This window comes from Myxine glutinosa, chromosome 4, assembly GCF_964187855.1.
Source record: "Myxine glutinosa chromosome 4, kmMyxGlut1.1, whole genome shotgun sequence".
NCBI lineage: Eukaryota > Metazoa > Chordata > Myxini > Myxiniformes > Myxinidae > Myxine > Myxine glutinosa.
The window spans coordinates 177,319,397-177,338,021 of record NC_136264.1 but is presented as its reverse complement, the minus strand read 5'-3'; the positions used below and the strand labels follow the sequence as shown (position 1 = coordinate 177,338,021).

The 18,625-nt window shown below is 45.3% G+C and overlaps 1 protein-coding gene across 4 annotated transcripts in view; it reads right to left on the bottom strand.

The window, feature by feature from the left end:
* The window catches only part of TSGA10 (testis specific 10), a 272,162-nt gene that overhangs the window by 206,389 nt on the left and 47,148 nt on the right, over nt 1-18,625 (bottom strand). For all 4 annotated transcript variants that reach the window (XM_078776738.1, XM_078776741.1, XM_078776742.1 and 1 more), the window contains exon 5: nt 18,465-18,603. In XM_078776738.1, the coding sequence (XP_078632864.1) occupies nt 18,465-18,603 (139 nt within the window). The remainder of the gene's footprint in view (nt 1-18,464; nt 18,604-18,625) is intronic.

Here is an 18,625-nt window from a genome sequence, read left to right as displayed (position 1 = left end):
GCGACCGGGGGCTTAGAAAAGCACTCGCGGTAGGGAGGAATGGATTGCGCACAAAGTCTAAGTTCACATCCTGATGCCGTACTTGCTAATCCTTATAAAGATTTGCAGGTGTTGGTGCAGGGAGGTAGAAGAACCCCGAAGGTGAGACGGGCTGTATGTTGTGCCAGGAGATTTTGTAAGAGGATGTTTGGCACGAAGAGAATTGTCGCGCGATTGGGGTCAATATGGCACCCGGGCGTTGGTGAAGGGTCCCGTGTGAGTAAAAATGGCACGCGTGTGAGGAAAAAGTGTGCGTCAAAGAGTGAGCGTGTTATAAAGTATGGGAGTGATACCGAGTGCGAGCGGGAATGCACGTCGGGTGTACAGGGTGTGACACAGGGAGTGAGAGCGATACGGAGTGTACGTGCGAGGGTGAGAGTGACCCGGAGAGTGAGTTGGTGGTGGAGCGGGTGCGAGGATGCACGTTTGGGATGAACGGCAAGAGTGTGCGAGAAGGCACACCTGAGTTGGTTGTGGCGCGTGTGCGGGAGGGCACATCGGAGCGCGTTAGTGGGTGGATGCAAGAGTGCACGCCCATGGTGAGTGTTACGGAGGACGTAACGGAGGAGAGGTGTGGAACGAAGTGTGCGAACAGCGAGTGTGCGCAAGAGGGTGCGCGAGAGGTGTGGTGTGTAACAGGGAGTGCGGTGGTGAAATGGACGGAGTGTGTGGGATACACTGGAGGCGCCGAGCCGCCAGGTTTTGTGAGTGTGAAACGGGTCGCGTATGCGAGTGAAGCATCGACGTTGACGGGGTTAGCAGTTAGGGCGACGGATAGCCGAGGCGAGCACTCCGTGCGCGGTGCGTTTTGTTTGCAGCGAGGACCGGCCGGGACTGTAATCGCGTCGCTCTTCGGAGCGTCGCGCACGAATCGGGCCGGGTCCCGCACTGAATGGTCGGTGCCGCGACAGAGCGGCGATCGGCGCGATTCCGGGGGAGGGGAGCCAGGTCGGAGAGATCAGAACGGTGCCCCCTGGTGGCGGGGGTGGGGTACCGACAGGGCGAGATTGAGCCATCGGGCCGGCGACCGCAAGGTGCCGCGCCGAGATGGTGCGTGGAATCTCGGCCCAACGAAGCCTCCTCCCCAGAATCGTGAATGCCGGACGGACTCAACATGCAGGCGACCAAACCACCCGAATTCATTGCTCGGCTTTGCGAAGCCGAGTTTTAATGATGTGACGACACACCGAGGCTCGAGTTAAAGGACATTTGGTAGGGATAGGGAATTTGTAAAAAGCAAAATTTGATGATTGGCAACTGATTGGTAGAGTGATTGGCAGTTATTGGAAAAAATTTTGATTGGTTGGAATTTGATGAGCGAAATTGATAGCAGAAGATGCCCGATGTGTTGGGATGGCAAATCCACCATCCCTCACATACCCGGGGGCAAAGGAGCTATAGTTTTATGGGGTTTGGCAGTGAAAGCTCGCCGAGGGAGGGTTTGGATAATGTATAGAGATCTAGAGAAGAAGGACCATAGGTAACGGTAAGGTAAGTAGCAACATTGGACAGGTAGGGGGGACATAGAGAGGGTAGTTGGATGATAATGACGAGGGAGCGCAATAATGTAAGGGGCGACGGGGAAGGGCGAGTGTTAGCAGGAAACCAGGCAGATCAGATGATGCCATGTGTGTGTTTAAAAGTGTACTCAGAAGTGTATTGTGAAAAGGTGATTGTGAGTTGTATTGAGCGTGGAAGTATATGAAGCATGAGGAATAATTGATTGTGCAATGTGCATTGTATTGAATGATTGAGGGAGCCTGGGAGGAAGGAGGGTGCAGGTGGCACCAGGTGTGATTGCACAGGTGTGCAAGTGAACAGGTGGATGGAGCAGTGTATGAGTGAGTAATGGTGATTGTGTGTTGTGTTGAGCAAATGGTCCTGGAGGAAGGAGGGTGCAGGAAGCACCAGGAGTAATGGCACAGGTGTGCAAATACAGGTGTATGGAGAATGATAGTATGGAATAAATGGTATGGAATATACGGAGTATGGAATGGATGGTGTGGAGTGAGTATGGTGGAAACTGTGGAGTGGAGTGGATGGTGCGAAGGTGTGGATGGGGAGGATGGACCCCATTACGAATACCCGGGGAGGGTAGTTTAATAGTTAGGTAGAGGGAGTAGGTAAATTGTGGTTGGATATTGGCATCTGTGGTGCGTGTGGAAGAATGGTGTTTGGATGGGTGCATTAGTGACGTGGAAATGGCTGGGCGTGTGTCCTGTTAGTGTGTGTAGTTGAATGGACACTCCGCCACTGTGAGGATGTCGGCGAGGTGAGGCTGCAGGTGGGCTCTGGGAGCCGGTAGAGTTGTTGTGGATGGGGCCCGAGGATCCGGAGGACGGTCCCGGGTAGCCCACTGCCAGGGAGGGCACCGAGTGGGGAGAGAGCCAGAGGGCCTTCCCCAGGTAGATAGGTTAGGTTAAGGAGCAGGTAAGCTCGGAGGCAACTACAGTGGTGGAGGTGTGCAGGTGGGTAGACCTGCTGGGAGAGCCACACGACCCAGTCCTGAAATTGTGCAAAGGCACAGGGAGTTGAACCGGGGGAGTGAGACCCCAAATTGAGGAAGCACCACAGTTTGGTCAATGGGAATTTGGTTCTTAAAACCGCTTAGAGTGTAAGATGGCCAACGGTTTGGTTTGGCAGGGAAAGACCCCGGGTAGTGTAAAGTGTATTAAAGTCATTTAGAGGATAGTTAGGATTAAGAATCTCCTCGCACCATCTACATCCACTCACCTGAGGTGACAAAACTCCACACCATGCCATGGTTGTTTTTGTTATTTTCTGTGCAAATGTTTGGATGTGAGACGCATCATGACGTGGGTGTGACATTGTGTTGTGTTCCATCTCTCCCTCCTTATGAGGATTGATGATGAATTGGTGATGGCAAATTTGGATTAGAGGGATTGTGGTGACGAATTTGGTATAGGGGAAATATAGGGAAGACGAGACAGTAGTGAATGTCCTTCGAAACCTTCGCACCATCAATAGTGAAACACCTTCGCACCATCAATGGAGAATGGTTGAATGAATGGTCTGGAGTACATGGAGTATGGAATGGATGGTGTGGAGTGAGTATGGTGGAAAATGTGGAGTGGAGTGGTTGGTGCGAAGGGAGTGTATGGGGAGGATGGACCCCTATCACGAATACCCGGGGAGGGTAGTTTAAGAGTTAGGTAGAGGGTATAGGTAAATTGTGGTTGGATATTGGCATCTGTGGTGCGTGTGGAAGAATGGTGTTTGGATGGGTGCATTTGTGACGTGGAAAGGGCTGGGCATGTGGCCTGTTAGAGGGATGGTTGGTTGAGCGCTCCGCCACTGTTAGGATGTCGGCCAGGTGAGGCCGCAGGTGGCTCTGGGAGCCGTTAGAGTTGTGGATGGGGCCCGTGGATCCAGAGGACGGACCGGGTAGCCCTGTGCCAGAGAGGGCACCGAGGGGGTAAGTGCCAGGGAGGGCCTTCCCCAGTTAGATAGGTAGGGTGAGGAGCTAGGCAAGCTCGGGAGACAACTTCAGTGGCGGAGGCGCACAGGTAAGTAGACCTGTTAGGGGAGCCACACGACTGAGCCCCGAAATTGTGCAAAGGCACAGGGAGTTGAACCGGGGGAGTGAGACCCCAAATTGATGAGCACCACAGTTTGGTCAATGGGAGTTTGGTTCTTAAAACCGCATAGAGTGTAAGATGGCCAATGGTTTTGCAGGGAAAGACCACGGGTAGTGTAAAGTGTGTTAATGTCATTTAGGAAGTAGTTAGGATTGAAATCTCCTCGCACCATCTGCATCCACTCACCTGAGGTGACGGTGCTCCACACCATGCCATGGTTGTTATTGTTTTTTTGTGCAAATGTTTTGGATTGTGAGACGCATCATGACGTGGGTGTGACATTGTGCGTAATTCCATCTCTTCCTCTTTAGGAGGGACTGATGATGAATTGGGTGATGGCAAATTTTGGATTAGTGGGAGTGAAGACGAATTTGGTATAGGGGAGATATGGGGAAGACGAGACAGATAGCGACAGATTTGTCAGGTGTAGTGTAATGTGTAGGTTTTCGTAAATACGGGGAGGGGCAAGCGGGGCAGTGTAGGTCACATGTGGGGGGCGTACGTTGGGACGAACCTTTCTCAGCTCCCTCCCATGTGCCCCTCATTCTGCATTGCCTTGTTTTGATGTGTACCCTTGTGCCCTGACCCATTACTCACCTATCTTCTGTCTCCCTGTCTCCCACCCGAGGACCGTGCTCTCTGGGCACTGGGGGGGAGGATGTGCCGGCGCTGCATTTGTGTGCCCGCACTTCCGCTGCCTGCTGCCTGGACCGGTACACCTATGGACCACACGATCTGTGTGGCCACCCACGTATGGACCACGGGTTTTGTGGCCAAGCACCACCCACTTATGGACCCCACGGGATGGGGCCTGGAATCTCTGCTGGGACAGCTTTGCTGCCAGCATGCTGGCTTGCGGACCTCGGGAGGGGGCACCTAAGCCTAACAGGTGGACCACCCTGTAGTCGGCCCCTGTTGGCCATAAATAAAAAATGGTGGACACTTTTGTGCCCTTTTTGTGCTTTCCCCCCTTATTTCTAAATAGGCCGCAAGCCAGGAAGTCCAGCCAAGTAAGAAGACAGAAGATCGCCATCGGCAGACTATCGGAGCACGGCGGACCATCGGCCGTGCTGACACCACCAGTGAAATTTGAACTTTGTTTGAAATAACTGTGCACTGGATGGTGCTAACTGGTGGACCACCCTGTAGCTAACCTTGGCACCACACTTGGGCGATGCACCTGAGAGAGTTAAAAAGTCACAGTGGGATGTGTGGGGGGCCGCATAAGACAATTTTAGCTTTTATACGAGCCTCGACCTAGTATACCAAAAAAAAAAAAATTGTACCCATGCAGGTAATCTGCATCAGTTATCAAAAAAAAATGTTTCTTGTTGTTATGGAAACAAATTGTTTGTTGTTGTTGTGGAAACAGTTTGTTGTTATTAAAACAGATAGTTCATTGTTGTTCTAGAAACTAATATCTGCAGTTTATTGTTCGCGAAACAAATAGTTTGTTGTTATTGTTCTCGAAACAATTTTTTAAATTGTTTTTATCAAAACAAATAGTTTGTTGTTATTGTTCTCGAAACAAATAATTTTTTTGTTTTTATCGAAACAAATAGTTTGTTGTTATTGTTCTCGAAACAAATAATTTCATTGTTTTTATCGAAACAAATAGTTTGTTGTTATTGTTCTCGAAACAAATAATTTTATTGTTTTTATCGAATCAAATAGTTTGTTGTTATTGTTCTCGAAACAAATAATTCTATTGTTTTTATCGAAACAAATAGTTTGTTGTTATTGTTCTCGAAACAAATAATTTTTTTGTTTTTATCGAAACAAATAGTTTCTGGTTATTGTTCTCGAAACAAATAATTTCATTGTTGTTGTTCTCGAAACAAATAATTTCATTGTTTTTATCGAAACAAATAGTTTGTTGTTATTGTTCTCGAAACAAATAATTTTATTGTTTTTATCGAATCAAATAGTTTGTTGTTATTGTTCTCGAAACAAATAATTCTATTGTTTTTATCGAAACAAATAGTTTGTTGTTATTGTTCTCGAAACAAATAATTTCATTGTTTTCAGCGAAACAAATAGTTTGTTGTTATTTTCGAAACAAATAGTTTGTTATTGTTGTTCTCAAAACAAATAATTTGTTTTATAAAAACGAATAGTTTGTTGTTCTTTTCGAAAAAAAGTTTGTTGTTATTGTCAAAACAGGTAGTTTGTTGCTGTTATCAAAACAGATAATTTGTTGTTGTTATCAAAGCAAAAATAACTTTTGCATGTTTTGTTGATTATTTACGAGGGACGTTTGAAAAGTTCGAGGAATGAGACACAATAGATAAATAAAACGAGACACAATCGATAATTAAAATGAGACAAAAGCTAAATGAAACGAGACAATATAAAAATAAAACGAGACGCAATTGATAAATAAAACGAGACACAACATACAAATTAAAGCAAGACACAATAGATAAAAATAAAACGAGACACAATAGATAAATAAAACGAGACACCAGATAAATAAAACGAGACACACCAGATAAATAAAAGGAGACAAGAGACAAATAAAACGAGACACAGATAAATAAAATGAGACACAATAGATAAATAAAATGAGACACAATAGATAAATAAAACGAGACACAATAGATAAATAAAATGAGACACGCCCCCCCCCCCCTTCCCACGCCTCCTCCCCCCAGGCCCTCTCCCTCCCGCACTTCTCCCTGCTCTCAGGTGTTGTGTTTGTGTGCTTCCCCTCCTTTCCCCATCTTGTCTTCCGCTCCCTCTTTTTGTATGTTTTGTTTGTCTGGTTGATTTGTTTGTGGAATAAATGTTAGCTCTTTCACGAGCCTCGATTCAGTATACAAAAAAAAAAAACTTTAAAAAAACTGCATGGCTGTATTTTGGGTGTGGTGCTTTATTGGTGCTTATGGTGCTTTTATCGGTGCTCCGAGGTTGCGCTGCATATCAATGCGTGCCTCAGAGCACCCGTGGGTTGGTGTATCGGTGCAGTGCAATGCATGCCTTTCCTCTCCTTTAAAAAAAACAAACAACATCTGCATTTGGTTTCCCAAAAGAACAGGTCCTGGGTTAGTGTTGTAAATACCAAATAGTGTAGTCTCTTGTAAATAAGCTCCCCACCGTAAATGTGTAGTTTGAAATTAATTCCGCAATTCGGTTAGTTTGTGGGTGTAAGTCTGTTAGACAGAATGCAACGTAGCAGGGGGACATATTTAATTCCCTGGTAAAACTGTCGCACTCAGGGTCAGTGTAATATCAGAGGGTTTTACATCTAAGTGCCACACTAAAAGTAAAGTTGTAGGGCCAGGGACGGCCCTGGGAAAGAGAAGGGTGCAGTGTTATGGATTTGGGAACCCCCTTCACTTGTAAATATCCCCCTGTGTAATATAACCCCCTTTTATTAATTATTAAATATCGCACCCCAAGCCATCGCAACACGCAGCCAATCTTAGAATCATCTTGCTAATTATTTCCTATTCTATGTTTAATTAAGGCTCTGTGTCCACTAGATTGACACTACGTTGCATTAACAAATAAGGATAGCTCCCCTTCAATAATTCCATACCCCAGCAAACTCTCTATCTGTCTGCAAAGCAGCTCGACAAGCGTGGGGTGCACGCCCTCTCAACTGGCCTTGGTTTGGAAGCGGCGTTCGCTGCCATTTTGCACATGTGCTCCGTGCTCTGTTTGGACAAGAAGGGCGGGGTCGCCGAGAAGACGCGTGACCGTGGCTCGCCATGAGGGCGGAGCTGTTCAGCTCCATTACCAAATAAGGCTACAAACAGAGCAAGGGGGCGGGACCCAAATGGCCGAGGGCGTGTCACGACCCCGCTTAATATATGCGTTCGAGGATCGCGCATGAGTGGATGGGTTGAGACCAGCAGAGGCGACGAGTGCGCAGCAAAAGAGGGTTGCCTGATGAAAGAGATCGTGCCTTGCCTGAGAGAGGAAATCCCATTATTACTCACAGAGAGAGAGAGAGAGAGAGAGTCGTGGCGTCGACGCAACAATATCTGTTCCAGGGGTTGTCGGGTTCGCTCCAAACCAACGGCGCGAGGTCGGAACGGAACCTCGACGGCTGAACGAGCCGAACCGGCCGCTTTTGCCAGCTGAATGGACCTTCTCCTGCCATTTCCTGCCATCATTCCCGTGTGAGTCTGTCTTTGTTTGTTCTGTCCTGGGTATAAGTAAGACTGTATAGATAAGGCTGCCCTGTGTTCTTTTTACATCCTTCTACCTTTGTACAGCCTTGATCTTTCTTTTCCTCTGGTGTTTGTTATAATAAATGTGTGTTCTTCCTCCAAGCTTTGGTTTCGTCTTCATCCAGTTGCTTTAGTCTTTTCTTTCCATTGGTCTACGTGGCACGATTAAAACCGCTATAATCGGGTTAGTCATTGTTAACGGCTTGGGTCATGACTCGCTTCGCTCGGCGTGTCCATTACCGTCGCGACTCGGGCAGGGCTGTCTCCTCGCTGGTTGGGAGGTCACGGTAAGCAGGTATTCGGGGGGCCTTTTTTTTGGATCTCTGGCCCGATTACCCTGGTCGTGGCTGACCACCAGTGACGTCACAGACACCCAGGACCCACGTCGGCCAGTGCAAGACAAGGGGATTGACCCCCTCTTGGTAAGGGGAGAGCCGACGTCGGGGTTCCGTAACAATACATATATATTGTTGCGGATCTTCTCGTCGGCCTTTCCCCTTAGCAAGGGGGGGGGGGGGTAGTCCCCTTGTCTTTGACTAGCCGAAGGGATCCGGGGCTATGACGTAACTTCCGGTCAGCGTTGGGTAGGGTCATAGGACTAATCATGAATACCTAATTACCAACGCCTCCCAGGAAGCAAGGAAGTAAACCCCGCCCGAATCACGGTTGTAGGTGGAAACGCCGAGCGATAGCGAACCGTGATCCGAGCCGTTAACAAGGACTAAACCCGATCTGAGAGGTTCCGAATCGTGCCACGCTTACCCAGTGGAGGAAATCACTGATACGGTCGAATTAGGAAGACACAAGGAATAACAATTGGTTTATTTACAATTTGTACAGGAAGGCGAAGAAGAACACACAGTGCAGCTTAATAGACTTAACTTATCCCAGGACACAGGCCCGTTTCATACTCAGACACTCACACGGGGATTGCAGATGGTCAGGGTGATGGTCCAGGGATGATGGCGTCCAGGCAGTCCGCTCCGGTCCTCGACTCGCACCGCGGAGAAGATGGTCAGGGCGGCAGAAGCTCCCCGCGGGTCGTTGATGCGGATCGGACAATTACGGGGTTAAATGCGGGTCGAAAGGTAAGGCTGGCGGTTACTTGTGACCACGGTCGCGTACGTAATAGATGAACCGGCTTGGCGGTTATACTTGCGGTCACGGCCACGTACGTAATAGATGAACCGGCTTTATATTCGCTCCCAATACAGTTCAATGCAAAGCGCCTCTCCCGGAGAAGTCCTCTCACAGAGCGCGATCCCTTGCAGTCCTTTCACAAAGCCCTCTCCCAACGAGTCCTTTATCATGCGCAAGCCCAAACATGCGAGTCCTTATACATGCGCGAATCGTGCCAGTCCTCATAAGTTCGCATATATTCCTTCTGGCCAGTCCTCTTGAGGGCTTTGGACACGCGCTTATATAGCCTTTTCAGCGAACCTTCCAGCACTTGCTGAATGCGCCCTGACCACACCCTCTTAAGCCATGCCCACCGAGCCCTGGTTGGTTGGTGGCTCTTACCGTCACAGCCTTCTGACGTGCTGCTTGATGCGGCCACACCTCATCCTCGCACTCCACCCCCTTTCCAGGCCTACCTCGTGGCATTTGGCTGGTTTCGAGCGAAAACCCAAGGGCAGCGAACGCTGCTGGCAAACGAGGTGGATTAGCCGAATCAGGGTGCGGGATGGATGCTGCCCAAAGAGGTAGATTGGAGGGTGGCCGCAAAATGAACGGGACCTAAGCTTATTATTCCTTTACACAATGCAGTATCACTAGTGGAAATGGCCTTATCCTCACACATACTATGACATAACTAATGTTCTAAGAGGCCTACGTGTTGCTTGTGGACTAACTATGGGGGCAAACCTTTAACCTTTAATGATCAATACGTACACTCTCAAAACCGCAACAATATATATATATATATATATATATATATATATATATATATATATATATATATATATATATATTGTTGTGGATATGAGGATTGTGTTTTTTTAATTGTGTTTTTTAAATTATTGCTTTATTCTGGACCCTCCTGCCTCCAGTCTGTGTATAAAGGTCAAAGGGCGTTCCCGTAGTTAATTCCATAAAACATACACGAAGGACACCACATATCCCTGTTCAGTAGTTATATCCTTATTATGTGTATTAGTGTAAGGCTGTGTCTTCCATTAATTTAAATACTCCATTGCACCAAGTGAAATAAGAGTAGATCCCCCTTTCATTCACATTCCCCTTCCAACAATTGCCAACTGTTCCCTCCGCGACTCCATTCGCCACGAGGTCGGCTTGGAGAAGAAGGGGGAGGAGCTGCCGACTCCTGGGCGTGCCCGCCCATCGTCATCAAGGGCGGAGCCAGAGGGCCGTGCCGACCAATCAGGGCCGAGGCGAGCTGACCGATGGGCGTGTCCTGGACACCAGCGGCTTGATCGCCTGAGGCAGAATATAGAGCGCGCGCGAAAGCAAGAGAGGAAGTTGTTGTTGGACTGAGTTGGACTAAGCAAGAGAAGTTGTTGTTGGACTAAGAGTTGGACTGAGTTGGACTAAGCAAGAGAAGTTGTAGTTGGACTGGGTTGGACTAAGAAAGAGAGAGGAGAGAAGGGGCGAAGCGAAGCAAAGAGAGAAAGAGTCCTGGAGTTTGTGAGAGAGGGAGAGAGAACCGGTCACGCCAGACCCCCCACCAGCAGCGTTGGCTCCACCAAACAGCTCCGACCCGTTACCTCACGCACACGACAGGATCGGTGGCATCGGCGGCCGTCGAGGTCCAGCCCGACGTCCCGTGCAGGATCAAGCTCCAGCCAGCTCCGTGCCTTCCTCCCCCTCCAGCCACCCACCTCCTGTCATTCCTGCCTGCAATTTCCCCATTCGTGTACGTGAGTTTGTTCTGTGTGTCTTGTCCCAGGGTATTAATTAAGCCTGTTTAGATAAGCTAGCGATTTTCACTGTGTCTCTGATTTCTTCTGTAAATTATTTTATTATCCTTCCTTCTTCCTTGGTTTCTTTTGGTTGTAAATAGCAAATAAATTATATCCGTATTCCCTACTTCTGTCTTCTTCTTCTTCACATCCTTCGCTTTAGTCTTTTCCCCATTGAATATCTGTGGCGCGATTTTGGCCAACGTTCAGGAATCGGCTTAGTCGGGGTAACTGTTCGGGTGCGGCGGCCATCCGCTCGGCAAACAACATCCTAGCCATGTCCGTAACAATATATATATATATATATATATATATATATATATATATATATATATATATATATATATATATATACAGTGGAACCTTGACTTACGAGTGCCCCAACTTACGAGTTTTTCGAGATACGAGCCGTCGCTCCGGCAGTTTATTGCTTTGAGATGCGAGCCGAGATCCGAGTTACGAGCTTTCGCCACCCGGTCACGTGGTTATCTTGCCGTTCAAGTACGTATCTCTGTCGTATAGCGATGCATTTTTTTTTTCGCATTTTGGTTATTTCGAGTTCACGCCGCCAGGTGGGTTCTGGTCACGTGGTTATCTTGCCGTTCAAGTACAGTACGTATCTCTGTCGTATAGCGATGCATTTTAGTTTTCGCATTTTGGTTATTTCGAGTTTACGCCGCCAGGTAGGTTCTGGTCACGTGGTTATCTTGCCGTTCAAGTACAGTACGTATCTCTGTCGTATAGCGATGCATTTTAGTTTTCGCATTTTGGTTATTTCGAGTTTACGCCGCCAGGTAGGTTCTGGTCACGTGGTTATCTTGCCGTTCAAGTACAGTACGTATCTCTGTCGTATAGCGATGCATTTTAGTTTTCGCATTTTGGTTATTTCGGAAAATTTCATGTTCATGTCGAACATTTCATGTTCATGCCATGCCAGGCCACAACTTGTTCAGAGTGCCGGCGATAGCTCGCCTTCTCTTTGTGGAAAACACGGTGAGATCCTTAACATCCAACAACTAATGGGACGCAAACGGGGCGCCCAGTTTAGCGGTACACACATTGATGAATCACCCTGCCTGTGATTCACCCATGACAGGTTATAGCTGGGTCGGGATTCAAACCCAGGCTGGACAGTTTAGACTTTAGAGTCAAGTGTGCGTACCTCCAGTCCAGGCCATCCTGCCAACTTGTATGCTGCATACAGGTGAAATATAAAGCGCGAGATATTTTTATATATACTGTATATTTAAAAAAAAATTGGTGTGGTTTTTGGCGGGCTGGAACGGATTAATAGCATTTCAATGCATTTCAATGGGGAAATTTGATTTGAGATACGAGCAATTTGAGTTACGAGCTCGGTCACGGAACGAATTAAACTCGTAAGTCAAGGTTCCACTGTATATATATATATATATATGTGTATATATATATATATATATATATATATATATATATGTGTATATATATATATATATATATATGTGTATATATATATATATATATATATATGTGTATATATATATATATATATATATATATATATATATATATATATATATATATATATATATATATATTACGGTGCATCAAACGCCCCTATGTCAAGAAAACAATCTGTCCCCAATTTTATTTTGTTCCAGTCATAAAATAAAGTTCATATGCACAATTTGGTAAGGTTTTGATATCATCTTCTGGGTCCATCTCAGCAAATTAGATTTTGAGTCGGTAGTATCAGAGTCAGAAATTTGACACGCAGCTGTTTTGAGGCCCATAAATAAAAATGAAAGGATTGACCGATTGCTACATACAATAGCTCTTTGGAAAGGTATTATTGTGCTCTGTAGCAATATATAATCATCATAGGGATAGGGATATAATTCACTTATACACAAATAGTCAAAATCATGATTTTATTGGTATAATCATATGTATTATAGATACCAGAATGATATAATTTTTATTACAGTAGAATCATATATACACAATCTTAGCATTTATCATCTTAATACGAGTACATCTGACTATGGATGAACATGAAAATAGAAACAAAACAAAGATACTGTAGTTTTCATGGATATTTCTGACAGTTTAGTCTTGAGCTGCTCGCTTTCGAAGATTCGGTTTCTCCTTGCGGTTGTGCTCAACAACTTGTAGCACATTTTGGTAGTGGTCTTCACTTCTGGCTGCTGAAAGGAAGTCAGAGCTAAGCTTAACTCCCCTTTCTGCAGAGTCATTCACCACATTCAAGGCTTCAACATTAGTCCATGATGTCTGGTAGGCTGCAGAGTTAGTCCATTCTTGAACATCGATAACTAGAAATGCCCAGTCAAGCTTCAGATGATGAAATAGGTACCATGAATCTGGTCCAACAAAATCAGCCAGAGTGGTCTTCTCAGTCAAGTCATCAGGAAATCTGGGCTTTCCAAACCCAGTACCAAACCGTCCTTGTGGGTTGGTTACTGGAAAATCTGGCTGAACCTCCAGAAGTCCGTCTGCCAGAGCACGGCGATGGTCATGAGGAACAACTGAGCTGAAGAGGGCAAGTGGAACCATCTCTTCTGTGAGGTACCAGAGATGTCGTTTGAAGGCTTTCAGGGCACTTCTTGAGATTCCAGCATTGACAGCTTCATACTGTTTCAGTTTGGAGATGAGCTGCAGGTCATTCCATGGGGCATCGGTGACAGAGGTACATGTCATCCACCAGGAGCTGTATACTAGAGTGACAAACGTGACAAATTTTCTGATCTTTGGCACTTGTTTTTCTGTGGTAATTGTACCTGCTGGAAGATCAGCGATTTGTTTTTCGAAGAGACATAATTTGATTGAGTAGAGGAGCTTCGCCATCCATCTGGCTTTATGCAGTGCACCAGGACGCTTGAAGGTTATTTGATGTTCAGCTACTTCACCATCAAGGAATACAGTACACAGATCAACAAATTCCAAATAATTATCACGTCTTAGAGATTGCTCGGTGTGACAGAGTCTGAGAACATTATTTTGCCAGTCACTTGTCAAACTTGTTGCTGCTTCATTTAGTTGAGATGGATCAAATCGTGAAAGTGGTTCATTGAATGTGTGTGGAAACATTTCAAAGTTCTTGCGAAACCTTGAGAAGAGGAAGATATCTGGTGACTTAGATGCTTCAACTTTAAGATCAGTAAAAATGTGCGTAAGAATGACTTCACCAATGTGGTGTCTGCAGCCTGACCACAGAAGAGCTTTGTTAAGCCGTTGTTGAATTGTTACACAAGCTGCACTGATGTGGCCGGTGTTAGATGCAGTTGTGTCAAATGTCAAGTTGACAACATTCTCTTGGCAGTTCCATGATTCAAGTAGGTTATTAGTCAGCTGAGCAATTATATCTCCAGATTTACGGTCTGTTCCAGGCTTGTAGGATGGAACACCCAGCAGCTTCATATCAGTTTGAGAACCCAAAAGCACAGCCAGGCGTTCTTCAAAAGTGTTTTGGTTAGTTAAGCATGGAAGCAGCTTTGAGTCCCAGTGCAACATAGCAAGCTTCGGAGGTATCCATTTGTCCTTACAGGTAGTAGCAATATGCTGTCCAATTTTGCGTCTTGATTTATCTGCTGTAGCATATGATGTTGACACCTTCGCTACATCCCCTCCTGTTTCTTCAATAAGAGCTTCTGTGAAAGCAGCCTGTTGGGTTGGTGTCATCTTCATCCTTGTTGCCAGTGAAACAAGACTAGGCCTCTTCAGGATGTCATGTGGAATGAAAACTGATGTGCCAGGTCTAACTAAATGATGATGACTTCTTGAGGTTGTTGGTGTGCTTGTTGAAGGTCCAAGAGTTACTTCTTCATCACTGTCACTAATATTATACACAGTGGTTGTAGTATTTATGTTGAACTCCAGCTCCATACTTGCTCGCCTCTCTGATTCTTTTTCCTCGCGGTTCACTTTACGCTGCATCTTATCTGCCAACAGTTTATCTTGGCAGCCAAATGTTGCACAGCGATCTGTCTTCATAGATTCCAGGAATGCTAAGTCTTCAGGATTCTTGATGTGAGAACTAGCATCATTGGGCCACAAGGGAAATGTCTCCATAAATTTCATCTCCATTTGATTCACCTTTGTGATGCTTGCTGGAGTTGTTCTTCGGTTGATAGGGATTGATCTAAGCTTGGAATTATCATCTGCAAGTTTGATAATTTTCTCAATAGCCTTGCGTTCAGAGATGATAGGAATATTAGCCTTGCCATAAAATGGTGTCACTTTCTGCAGTACAAGCTTTGCTGATTCCCACCGAGAGCGTCGTTCAAGTTTGCCATCTTCCGTGTGCCACATGAAACAACGTAGTACTTGTAAACAAGTTGGAAGTCTGGTGCCATTGATCTGGGAATCTTGTTCAGTTATGGCACTTCCAAGACCAAACACCTTGGTGGACTCTCTTGTTGCAACAGATGCTTTCTTTACTGTGCCATCCATTGTTTTATCTGAAAGAAAAAGGTAGTATTAGTAACAATAATGTCATTTCATAATTATGTACAACAAATAAATCAATTATCCAATTTTATTAGAGTATAGCCTAATAATTGTTTTAATCATCTTGTCTAGTTAAAAGATCTCTGTAAAGACAAGATGACTACAACATTCAGGATATTCTTTAATTTATATATTATATTTTAAAAATACTCTTCATTTAGCTTTATATCCATATTTTGAAAAAAATCATTATTTTGACTATTTGTATATAAATGAATTGTATCCCTATCCCTATGATGATGATATATTGCTACAGAGCACAATAATACCTTTACAAAGAGTTATTATATGTAGCAATCAGTCAATCCTTTCATTTTTATTTATGGGCCTCAAAACAGCTGCGTGTCAAATTTCCAACTCTGATACCACCGACTCAAAATATGAAATGGTGAGGTGGACCCAGAAGATGATGTCCAAACCTTACCAAATTTTGCATAGCAACTTTATTTTATGATTGGAACAAAAGAAAATTTGGGACAGATCAATCCAACATCTTTTTTTAAATAGTTGGGCGTTTGATGCACCCTAATATATATGTGTGTATATATATATATATATATATATATATATATATATATATATATATATATATATATATATATATATATATATATGTATATTGTTACGGTCCGCGGATAAGATGTTGTTTGCCGAGCGGAGGCGCCGCGGCCGAACAGTTTTTCCCGACTCACCCGATCCCCTGAACGTTGGCCAGATCGCGCCACAGCTATTCAATGAGGGAAAAGACAAAGACGACACGGATGTGAAGAAGAGGAAGACGAAGGCAAAAAGGTTTGAAATACGATTACTATTTATTACTATTTACAGGCTCAAAGAAACCAAGGAGAAGGAAAGATAAGAAAATAATATAGACAGAGGGACGGACCAGAAGGACACAGTGAAAATCGCTAGCTTATCTATGCAGTCTTAATTAATTACCCAGGGACAAAACAAACAGAACAAACTCACGTACACCAAAAGGATGGAAAGGCAGGACTGGCGGGAGGTGGATAGCTGGAGGGAGAGGAAGGTCCAGGGCTGGCTGGAGCTTGATCCCGCACGGGACGTCGGGCTGGACGTCGACGGCCGCCGATGCCACCGATCCTGTCGTGTGCGCGGGGTAACGGGTCGGAGCTGCTTGGTGGAGCCAAGCCAACGCTGCTGGTGGGGGGTCTGGCGTGACGGGTTCTCTCTCCCTCTCTCACTAACTCCAGGACTCTTTCTCTCTTGCTTAGTCCAACTCTTCCTCTCTTGCTTGGTCCAATCACCCCTCACCACCGACAACTCAACGCAACCACTGACCACCACTGACGACCAACCCCCGCTCTCACCAAAACCACACAACTCAGCTCTCGCAACTTCTTGCGCGCGCGCCTTTATAGCGCCTCCGGCGATTAAGCCGCCGGCCTTCAGGACACGCCCATCGGTGTGCTCACCTCGGCCCTGGTTGGTCGCGCGACCCTCTGGCTCCGCCCTTGATGACGACGGGCGGGCACGCCTTTCTTCCCCGACCCGAGCACATGTTCAATGGTGGTTTTGGAGCGAAAACAACCCACAGCTGTAACAAACTGGCAAACTGCCCAGTGCAGTTGGCAATGGAGACTTGGAGGGGATGTAGCTGGAAATTGAGGCTTGGCAATGGAAGTTTTGGGAGTGGGAATGGGGAATGAAAGGAATCTATCTATTTCACTTGGTGCAATGGAGTGTCATTTTAATGGAAGACAAAGCCTTAACCTCATACACAGAATAAGGAAATAAACTACTGAACAAGGGTATTATAGTGTTATAGTGTCCTTCAATGTATGCTTTATGGAATTAACTACCGGAACGCCCTTTGACCTTTATACAACAGACTGAAGCAAGGAGGGCTCAGAATAAAGCAATAATTCATAACAATTCATACAATACAATACAATCAAAAAAATACAATCCTCATATCCGCAACAATATATAGATATAATAAAATTAAAATTAAAATATATAAAAAATATATAGAAATATATAAATAAACAAGCATTCTGAGTATTGCACTGCAATACATGTCCCCTACCGGCAGTCTGTCGTCCGGAAAACTGTTGGGGAAATTACCAAGGGTTATTTACCCACAGGTTCTGAATCGTTCTCAATCACTAATTACCTCAGGACGGGCTCACCTGTGATTCGCACTCGGGACTTCGATTTATACACCTTACAGACAGGTCAGCAGAAGCACGAGAAAATAAGTTGTTGATAAAGAACCTTTCGAGTCGCTAAATATCAGTAATTTACTATATTTTCCGGTTCACGATCAATGATCGATGTGTATATATATGTTGCTCGGCTTGGCTCCGCGCCTCCCGAAAGCGTGCGCTGTGTCGCGCTTTTGACGTTCGCGAGACGAGGCTGAGGGCGCATGGTGCGGCTTGAGGAGAACTCTAGAATAAACAAGAGATATTCATTTTTAAAATATTTTCGTTTAATTAACGATATCTGCCAAACCACGTGCCCTATCGCAAATTCCAAAAGGACATTTTAGTAGACTGACATGCTGAACAGATCTGTGGAGTTTCCCCTTGATTGGATCAAAAATGAGGGAGGAGCTTGGTTTTAAAGGTTCATGCTTAAAAACGTCATAACTCTGAAACCATGTGATGCATGACGTCATGCTCGCTGACTTTTTTGTTCGTCATGGGTATGCGATTGCCTGCAAAGTTTGGCCTCGATCTGTTCAGCCGTTGCAGAGAAAAAGTGGTTTTCGTGTTTTCACGAAAAACAATATGGCGGCCAAACCACGTGACCTGTGACGTCATAATTACCATTAAAATATTCTACAGACCGAGTCCCCCCCCCCCCCTACGGTGAAAATTTGATCTCAATCGGTCCTATTATAGCAGAGAAAATCTTTTTTAAAGGAAATTAAAACTTAAAATGGCACTGAGTTAAGGATCATCAGAATTATCAGAATTCCCAAAGTTCAAAGTGCCATAACTTTGTCAAAAATGATCGAAACGTCGTGAAGTTCGAACTTGATCTGTAACTTATCATGAGGAAACCATGTGCCAAGTTTGAAATCATTAGCATTCAGCGTTTAGAAAAAAAAGTCCGGAAAACTGTTCTTTGCGTGACGGACTGACAGACTGACGGAGGGACGGCGTGTAAACATATAGTCCCCTCCAGTGTACACCAGTAGGGGACAAATGAAAACAGAAAAAAACCAGTTTCATTCAGGAATGAAGAACTACCTGAGATGAGCTAGTTGAAGGTGGTCAGCCTCAAAATAGTAGGTAGGAGTCTTTGGAGGAAATGTTACTGCCGAGGGAGGAACTATCTGGTCAATCTGCATGTGCTGACGAAAGAATGCAATGCTCCGTGTTTTGCCACCTGCCAAGAGAACCAACATAAG